General features: G+C 34.6%; 2 protein-coding genes across 4 annotated transcripts; both read left to right on the top strand.

Annotated features, from left to right (window-relative positions):
* Window positions 1–710: 710 nt before the first annotated feature.
* LOC123195325 (syntaxin-32-like) lies at window positions 711–4,936 on the top strand. Of its 3 annotated transcripts, XM_044609015.1 has the most exons (7): window positions 711–843; window positions 919–1,085; window positions 1,390–1,662; window positions 2,297–2,544; window positions 2,665–2,837; window positions 3,460–3,654; window positions 4,626–4,936. In XM_044609015.1, the coding sequence occupies exons 3-7, from the start codon at window positions 1,425–1,427 to the stop codon at window positions 4,783–4,785; spliced, it is 1,014 nt and encodes a 337-aa protein (XP_044464950.1). In that variant the 5' UTR covers window positions 711–843; window positions 919–1,085; window positions 1,390–1,424; the 3' UTR covers window positions 4,786–4,936. The 3 variants fall into 3 exon arrangements, with proteins under 3 accessions (XP_044464950.1, XP_044464951.1, XP_044464949.1); XM_044609016.1 differs by lacking the exon at window positions 919–1,085; XM_044609014.1 differs by having other exon boundaries at window positions 746–1,085.
* Window positions 4,937–6,256: 1,320 nt separating this feature from the next.
* LOC123194755 (protein starmaker-like) lies at window positions 6,257–9,117 on the top strand. The gene is made up of 3 exons (XM_044608140.1): window positions 6,257–7,350; window positions 7,667–7,922; window positions 8,206–9,117. The coding sequence occupies exons 1-3, from the start codon at window positions 7,018–7,020 to the stop codon at window positions 8,577–8,579; spliced, it is 963 nt and encodes a 320-aa protein (XP_044464075.1). The 5' UTR covers window positions 6,257–7,017; the 3' UTR covers window positions 8,580–9,117.
* Window positions 9,118–9,268: the final 151 nt, after the last annotated feature.

A 9,268-nucleotide genomic window follows, 5' to 3' on the forward strand; every position in this document is an offset into this window, starting at 1 on the left:
ATTTTGACAAGACATCCATATTATTTTGATGGTTGGATTCGGATTGGATGATCACAAATAAAAATTCAATCCAAGATTAATTTAAATTTAGAAAACTTAGTTTAAAATTGATAAATTAAAATTTAATTTTGAATAAAAAATTGTTTTATTTATAATATGATTTGAACTATCTTCTTAATATCTGGTAATCAGAATTAGGTCATGTTTTTCTATCTCCTACCATCAATGTTTTCTTTTCTTAAATCCATTGTAAATAATGATATAAATGTTTTCGTCATTCTAGAATCTCTTCATCAGAGATATGAAGAGATTCTAGATTTTTTTTATCTCTGACGAGATCTCTTCATCAAAATAAAAAGATTTTAAACGAAAAGACCCTGTCAAAGATGAGGAGAACTAATAATTTCCTCTTTAAATTAAATTTTGAAGATGAGGTCTTCGTTTGAAGAGATTTGAAATCTCTTCATTCAGATCTCTTTAAACGAATACCTTATCTTCAAAATTTAACTTAAAAGAGAAATTATTAATTTTTAAATTAAGAAGAAAAAATAATATAAGTTTGGTATAACTTAGAGTTTAGTAGTAAAATGATAATTTTGCTTTTGTCTATAATAAAAAAATGTAACATAAATTATCTTATGAGTGAATATCTGAATTTTTTAAATTTTGTAGATATGTATTTATATTTATATTTGTATTAAAACTTAGGTAGGGAATAGTTCTTTGGCCACTTTACAAAGTCGAATGGTCTAAATAAATTATCCCTCAAACGACGACACTGTACGTCGTGTTTCTCTCCCCGGGAGCTCCCACCCAGCTCTCAACGTTTCATGTGTGTCAAAGGTTTTTACCTGTTCCTTTCAATTGTTTTTGGGTTTCCGTTAAATCTTAACTCGTAAGAAACAAAATATTTCTCAGGACACCTCTGCATTTTCCTCGCTTCACATTTTAATCCTAACAATATCAAGAGCGATCTCGGCGACTGGATCCAGATCCAAAATTGTATTGTTAGGAACAACAATTCGATTTCGTCGGTCTAGGGTTTCAGATCTCGCATATTGATTTAATTGATCGCAAATTTTGAGGTGAATTTAATTATTGTTCGGTTATGATTTTCATTTTGTAATTTATTTGTCGGTATGAAACATCAAGATTTATAGATTCAATGTTACTATCTTATTAATCGACTTTGCACTTTCTTTGCAACAAAATAGAAACCTAGAAATTTTTGTGAATTTTTTACGGTTTTAGGTAGTCATGCTGATAGGGAATTAGAGGAAAAGGGAAAGATTGATAAATTTACAGCGTTAATGAAACGAAATCGTTTTTTATGCTCGATAATATGATTTTGTAATTCTAATTGCGATGCCATTTGTAATTTTTTGTCAGCAATTAAAAGCAAGACAACTTTGAGGGTTTAAGAAATGCCAGTGAAGGTAGCACAAACGTCATGCCGGGATCGGACTCACGAGTTTCAGAGTGTAGCAGATAGGCTAAGGAAGTCAGTTTCATCTGGATCTGGGCACAATGGTACGAGCAGTAGTTCGAAATCTGATGAACAGCGATCTTCTGTGGCACTTCAGTCCGAGTTCAACAAGAAGGCTTCCAAGATAGGGTTTGGGATACACCAGACTTCGCAGAAGCTTTCCAAGCTGGCAAAATGTAAGTGATAGGTTAAATTGTTATATGAATATGAACAAAAATTAAAATATTAAAACAAAAAAATGTCTTACTTCATTAGTTCATTTATGATTATGAGCTTGCAACCTAGAATTTTTTGTAGACGACAAGCTCAGCACATGGAGAGTTGATTTATAATGGAATTATTAAATAAACTCTTGGTTGGATGGAGTTGCTTCTATTTTTGCCAATCATATCTATCAGCATAGTTGTGGCTTCATCTCACTTGATTCTCTTATTTTGTCTATTGGAAGCACATGGAGGTCTATAAGATGGAGTCAGTTATGTGCATTGATGTACACTGTAATTTGTCCAGGCTAAAAATGGAGGTTTCAATTTGGTGAATGAATTTATATCCATTGCCATTTTAGAGCAGGGAAAAAAGGTTTATATGTTTTGTGTTAGAAACATTAATGTTCATGATAGTGACATTGCCTAAAGAGCTGTGCTTGGAAGTTTAGGCTATATAACTATGATACTTGTTTGCTATCACACACTGCTAGGAATTCAGTTGTGCATAATTGCTACTTCGGTAATGTAGATGTCATAATTTTGTGCATGTTATGACCCATCCTTGCATCGAGCTAAGCAATTAGAAACTTTTGTTGATTTGTAGTGGCAAAAAGGACTTCAGTTTTCGATGACCCCACCATGGAAATCCAGGAGCTTACAGCTGTTATTAAGCAGGATGTTACTGCACTTAACTCTGCAGTGGTAGATCTTCAACTTTTTTGCAACTCAAGGAATGAGGGTGCTATCTCCAGCGACACCACTATTCATTCAACTACTGTGGTAGATGACCTGAAGAATCGCTTGATGAGTACCACTAAAGAGTTCAAAGACGTTCTTACCATGCGAACAGAGGTAACAATGAATGTAGCCCATCAATTTGTTGTCTATCTTTTCCCTAACCATTAGTTAATAGAACTTTAAATGTTAGGCTAATTTTCTAATGCCTAATGGCATCTTATTTGCTTTGTATAGAATTTGAAGGTTCATGAGAACAGAAGACAATTGTTTTCATCCTCTGCTTCTAAGGATTCTACAAATCCTTTTGTTCAGCAGCGGCCACTGGCTGCTAGGTCAGCTGCTAGTTCTTCAACGTCTCCTCCTCCATGGGCTAATGGTTCACCATCTTCTTCTCCGTTGTTTCCCAGGTAATAGCTTGTTTGGTTTTGTTAGTTTGGTAAGGGCAAACTGATTTAAGATTTTCAAATCTTATTGAAGGAATTTGAGTCTGCTTTAAGAGGTCTTTGGATTATCTCATCTATTATTGGGCAAATTTGATCTATCACAATGTAATAATCACGGTCTCTATTGAATCTCCTTAAAATGAACTTTTGATTGTTGTTCAGCAATTTGGAAGTAGATGTAACCTTGATTAATATTGCATTTCTATAGAAGTAGATGCAACCATTCTAAAGAATGGTTGTCTTATTTTTCTTCTGTTTTGCACTTAGATATGGTCACAACTTGCACTTTTCTGTTTACTGAAACACTCTTTTTGAGGAAAGACAAAATATTTCTTTCCTTTGACATGTTTAGGGTTTATTTATATTTTTCGTGCAACCAAACCCCATTCCTCTGATTTCTTTTCACCTTGGGGTCTTGTTATGATGGTCGCATATTGTCAGAATTTACAACTTCTGTTATGTAAGTTTTTATTTTGTGTTTGCATTTTCTATAGTCATGAAGCTTTTCTGCTCTTTACTCTGCCTTGTTGGATATCACTTTAATTATTGGCTACTGGGAAACTCATTCCTGGTTTTATTTTTACAGGAATCAGATGGATGGGGAGAGTCAGCCATTGTTGCAGCAACAACAGCATCAACAGCAGCTGGTTCCATTGCAAGATAGTTACATGCAGAGTAGAGCTGAAGCTCTTCAGAATGTAGAATCAACCATCCATGAACTAGGCAATATCTTCAACCAGCTGGCAACCCTGGTCTCTCAGCAAGGGGAGATTGCTATCAGGTTTATTTGCCATTCTAGTTAATTTTTTTAGTCGTTTTTTGCATGCACCTAGCTCTATATTTTGGCATATTGTGTGCTAAATAAACTATAAGTCTAAGAAACCAGATTATATTATAGTTATGACATGCATCATTTATTGTACCATTGAAATTGGTTTGGAAATTGTTCTTAGTATATACAGCCACAAACAAAATAAATCTAAAGCCAATATTTTTACTGGTGACAAAGTTTCATCGAGTAGCTTAACAGCGCGAAGAAAAGCTTAGTAAATCTTTGCAAAAAGATATGGTTCTGTTAAAATGATGATAAAATCAATTGCAAACAGATAAATATTTATATCTGAATAATATTTTTGTAACAAAATTTGGTCTATTGGTTCAAATTTTTTAACGGCAATTTCGTGTGCAGTTGCTGCATAAATTGGAAAGTTATCCAATCTTTTACCTTTTAGTTCATTATTATTCTTTATCAGATGATTCAAAGTTTTGCATTAGATAATAGTTGCCTAGTTTAGGTTCTGAAGGTATCTTCAATATCTTACCATCATTTTGCTGTACCTTTGGGTGGGAACCTGCAACCTTTTTTTTGCCCTGATGCTGCCTACACTTTTCTCATGCACATTTTAATTAATAATTTTTATAAGACTGTTAAATTTAAGGATGTTGGATATAGTTTTGTAATCTTTCAAAAGAACACCAGTTTAATGTGTGACTGCTGTATGCTGGCTTTCCCTGTTGGAAAGTGTAATCAGTGGCGGAGGAAGGGAGGTCAGCTGACTCCAATTGACTTTGAAAAATTTTACTGTAGTATTTATAAAATATCAATTTTGACCCCTTAGATTTTATTATTTCTTATTAACCTCTTATATTCTATTGTTATTTTATCTTGACCCTTTTAACTTCTATTTTTGACTCCGTCATTGAGTATAATAGATTGTTTTTCTAGACTGCTGACAGGAATATTTGTTGCAGGATTGATGAGAATATGGATGACACTTTGGCAAATGTGGAGGGCGCGCAAGGGGCTTTGCTCAAGTACCTCAACAGTATATCATCTAATAGGTGGCTGATGATCAAGATATTCTTTGTATTGATTTTTTTCCTCATGATTTTCCTCTTCTTTGTGGCATAGTCAATGCAGAGAAACTATAAAGAAAATTTTGTGCCCTTTTTCCCTAGAGATGATCCATTGCTATTCTTTACGTGTATAATTTATATTTTTATTCTTGTGGTATAAACAATTTGTACGCCGAAAGATATACTACTAGTCTTTGCTTGTGGAATGTGTACGGCCCATCAATTGTAAGTGTACATGGTATTGAGAACAGCGAGATCTCTGAAAAAAAAATTCAGTGGTTTGCAATGACTCAACTTTGGATGAGAATGTGATACATATCCTTTGTCTAGAGTTTCTCCCGGAACTGGAAGCGTAAGCCAGTTTGAAATTGGTTTCTAACGATTTCTGTGTGCGTAACTGTCAGCTTTTCCTCAGATGGGCGGGGTTTCTGAGAACAGGCGGGTAAGATAGTTTGTATCGGAATAGATTAGGGTGGATCTAAGTTAAACTGGCTTGAAGTTTTTATCAGTTCAAACAAACTGAATTAGAGTTTCACGGTTTGGAGTTTGACGGCTTGTTAATGTTTTCTCATTGGAGTTCTTTTAACTAATTCAAGTTCGGGTATAATTTTGTTGTATTGAATTTGAGTTAGACTTCAAATCCATCATGACTTTTGACACAAATTCATTCACTAGTAACTTTAGGTCAAAATTTATATACCTAAAATAGATATATATAATATTAACTAATTAACTAATATTGGGTTCAATTATTATTTATCACAAAAGATACAATGACTCATGATAAAAAAGGGACTCTTGCACTTTTCTGTAATATAAAACAAATACTAATTTATCTATTTATTTATTTATTTATTTATTTTTATTTTCCTTGAATGATAATATTAAAGTTTATCTTATCTATCATACCAACTAATGGAAAAATAATAATAATAATTCTATAAATAAAAAAATTATTTAGTGGATGTCAATGTGTGATTTCCATTTCCAAATAGAAAGCCAAGATACCTTCCTTGAAATTCCTATTAAAAAATATTATAGTTGTTCCAACTTCCAATTAAGTATTGTTCTGGTGGTATTGGATTATCATGTATCATTGAACAAACCTCAGCCATGAGTGACACCGTACCATTTGTTATAAAATTTGTCTTCCGTAGACAACACCATTTCACTTTAGTTTAAATTCATTCAAGTTTAGCTTAAGATAAAAAGAGTCGATTTTGAATTTGAGTTTAAAATGTTATGCAAATTTGGTTTATATGAACTTAATACCATAAATATAAGTTCAAATTTATAAAAGTTGAATTCGAATTCGATAAACTTAGAATAAAATAATGTTATTCTGATTTTGAATTATGTAGTAAAATGATACATTTTTTGTGTTGTTTATATAACATGACATTGATATAAAATGACATTATTTTAAATTCATCGAAATAATTTCAATTTTTCTATATGCATGATCACTCACGAGCCTATCTAATTGAACACCTACATAAAGCTTGAATTTGATAATATTACACCTTATGGCTCGGGCTCGGGCTCGGGCTCAAGCTTGTCCCATGACTGTTTGTTTCTAGTTTAGTGATTGAGCCCAGGATTCCACCTTTATCACCTTCGATAATTTTTTTAAAATATAAACACCTACATTTTACAGGTGCCATATAATAAAAAGCCAACTCCCTACAATATCAATATCTCGTCGTGTTTCCTCTATAAACAAACGTTATCTATCATCTCTCTCTTCACAAAAGAGCCCTACTTTCTTCTTCACAACACAGCACAGCGCCCATCACGGCTCGGCTGGCTAGCCTGATTAAACTCTCTTCTCATTTCAATCCATCCAAACTGAACCCTAATTTTCTTTCTCTCTTAAATTTTAATTTCAATTTCAATTTCAATTTCAAATCCAAACAATCTTCTTCTGGACCCGAACTTCGTCTCTTTCAACAACCATTCCGACTTCTCCGAGCCTTAATTCTCAAATTTTATTTGAATCTCGTTTCCGGTTTCTCCATTTTCTTTTTTTGATCATTTTGATTGCTGTTAGTGTTTTGTTTCCGCTATAACATCGGGGTACGTGTTTGATTTGTTTATTGATAACTTGTACTGTTTTAAAATTTCTCATCTGTCGACAGAACCACGATTTGAAAATTTTGGAGATATTTATTTAACCCTCCAGATTTAAACAAGTCAACTGTCGCCCCTTAAAGCGGGACTTAATTCTATTTACCCCCTGTGGTTGCTGATCTGATTAAATTCAAATTTATACCGGAGAGAAGAAAAAATGGTGGGTGGTGGTAGCAGGAGAGACGTTGGATCGATTGTCATTAACAACAACAACGTGTTCGCTGCGTTGGAGAGTCTGAGGAAGAAAAAGAAGTCCGAAAAAGAGCGCGGGTCATCCAAAAGCACCGGCAAAGGGTCTTCCAAGACGCAGCAACACCAGAACAAAGAGCCTGAGGAGCCTCCGGTGTTTTGGGCTCCATCCCCGTTGAAAGTCAAATCATGGGCTGATGTTGATGACGACGACGATTATTACGCCACCACGGCTCCACCGCAGTCGGTCTGGGGATCGTCGGAGGCGCCGCAGGATCACGAGAAGCCTACCAATGCAGAGGTAACAAAGGGTTTTGTTTTCACTTTATATAATGTTTTAATGCACATTTTATGACAATTTATAAATGTAGCTTTGTATATTATCTTTTGTGAATTTTTAATCTTTTGTGCTTTTACTATTATTTCCACCATTGTCAGGCTAATGGGATGAGTCTGGAGTCTGTGCTTGCTTTTTAGGGTTACAATCCTTCAAGTTTTTACCGGATTTTAGTGTTATAGCAAGTTACAACAACAGTTTGAATGGGTTAGCAAAATATTTAGTGATACCTTTTGACATGCTTGTCAGTTAATTAAAAATTGACTATCCGGGATTTCAGGATAGTGAGAGCGAAGAAGATATTCTAGATGAAGGTGATGATGATGTTGTGGAAGAGCATGATCACGAACATGAGGTTCCAGTGCACCATGAACTGGTAGTGAAGATGCCTTCTGAAGGTTCCGTGATATCTAAACAGGAGACAGAGAAGCAACTATCAAAGAAGGAGAGAAAGAAGAAGGAACTTGCAGAGCTTGAGGCTCTTCTAGCTGATTTTGGGGTTGCCCCAAATGATAGCAATGGCCAAGTTGAATCACGTGGGTAATCGTGACCACTTCTGTGCTATAGTTATTTTCATGTTCTGTTATTTTTCAATCAGCAATCATCTGGTACTGCCCGCCCATGGCAGATGAGAAAACTTCTCTTCATAGTCTGGTTACAACATTTTCTTGTGGATGGTTATAAAACCTTTGCTTCTGCTGTTTCTTTTCTTTCTAAAACGAAAAAGTAAAAGTCGTGGCTTTAACTCTTATTTAGAATTTATATAGTACAACAATGTTTTGAATATTTGCTGAGCAAGAAAGTTTCTTAAACTTGCAGAGGTTGCACAAGGAAAGAAAGATTGCGAACCTAACAAAGAGGGAGAAAAGAAGGAAGATGCTCCTGGAGAATCAAAAACTGCTAAGAAGAAGAAAAAGAAGGATAAATCTTCAAAGGAGGGTCAGTCTAATGAGTCAGTTGTTGCGAATGGGCAAAATCAAGCTGTTGGAGCTGAGCAGGCAAAGGAGGATGCATCTACTGTTGATGTGAAAGAGCGCTTAAAGAAGATGGCATCTTCAAAAAAGAAGAAAAATAGTAAAGAGATGGATGCTGCTGCTAAAGCTGCTGCTCAAGAGGCTGCTGCAAGGAGTGCAAAACTTGCTGCAGCAAAGAAGAAAGAGAAGAACCATTATAACCAGCAGCCAGTGCGGTAAAAAACTTCATTTTATTTCACAGGATATATGAACATGCAATTCTCGTTGTTCATATATATGACAAGGTGAAATTAAATGATATGGTTTGTTACTGCTTCTTAAAAGATGACATGTTAGCCTTATTGCCTATGGACTAGGGAAAGTTCATACGGGCATTTTGGGTCTTAATTGTTGTGTTGTCGCGGGACACCATTGTTTTCATTTAGCAGTTTTGTTCATTCCAGACTCTTACCGCATTAGCAGTTGTTGATGACCGTATTGAAGTTCTTCTACTGAGATCTTATAACTGACCAGTTGTCCTGGAGGCACGGTCAAATGAGAAATTTTGCAATTTCTATTTATTTTTGTCAGGAACTCTTGTTTTTGGTTTTCAATTCAAGGGTGAGTAAAGACTGGTCTGTGAGGTTAGGCATGGTTGGATTCAGCAAATGTTGTCGATGAACTTTGCTTTGAGTTTTGAGAGATATATGTAACTAGCGAGTATTATGTGCTTGATACAGTGGCCTCTAATATTAGACATTTTTCAATTACAAATAAATATAGATGTGAGCTAGGCATGTTGCTAGGTATACGAAATTGCCATACAAATTTTAATTTGGCAAAGGAAGAAGAGAATTTAGGTGATAACCCAGTAGAACTAATTCATGGTTCACCTCGATTATTGTCAAGCTTAGTTTGACTTAATTATT

This window comes from Mangifera indica, chromosome 13 (assembly GCF_011075055.1).
Source record: "Mangifera indica cultivar Alphonso chromosome 13, CATAS_Mindica_2.1, whole genome shotgun sequence".
Classification (NCBI taxonomy): domain Eukaryota; kingdom Viridiplantae; phylum Streptophyta; class Magnoliopsida; order Sapindales; family Anacardiaceae; genus Mangifera; species Mangifera indica.

What these genes read in the sequence shown, in the direction of transcription:
- LOC123194755 (XM_044608140.1), top strand. Translation starts at nt 7,018, where the DNA reads ATGGTGGGTGGTGGTAGCAGGAGAGACGTTGGATCGATTGTCATTAAC. An exon ending in AGAAGCCTACCAATGCAGAG is followed by an intron (nt 7,351 to 7,666) that starts GTAACAAAGGGT and finishes CCGGGATTTCAG; the next exon opens with GATAGTGAGAGCGAAGAAGA. An exon ending in CAATGGCCAAGTTGAATCAC is followed by an intron (nt 7,923 to 8,205) that starts GTGGGTAATCGT and finishes TTAAACTTGCAG; the next exon opens with AGGTTGCACAAGGAAAGAAA.
- LOC123195325 (XM_044609015.1), top strand. Translation starts at nt 1,425, where the DNA reads ATGCCAGTGAAGGTAGCACAAACGTCATGCCGGGATCGGACTCACGAG. An exon ending in TCTTCTCCGTTGTTTCCCAG is followed by an intron (nt 2,838 to 3,459) that starts GTAATAGCTTGT and finishes TTATTTTTACAG; the next exon opens with GAATCAGATGGATGGGGAGA. An exon ending in CAAGGGGAGATTGCTATCAG is followed by an intron (nt 3,655 to 4,625) that starts GTTTATTTGCCA and finishes TATTTGTTGCAG; the next exon opens with GATTGATGAGAATATGGATG.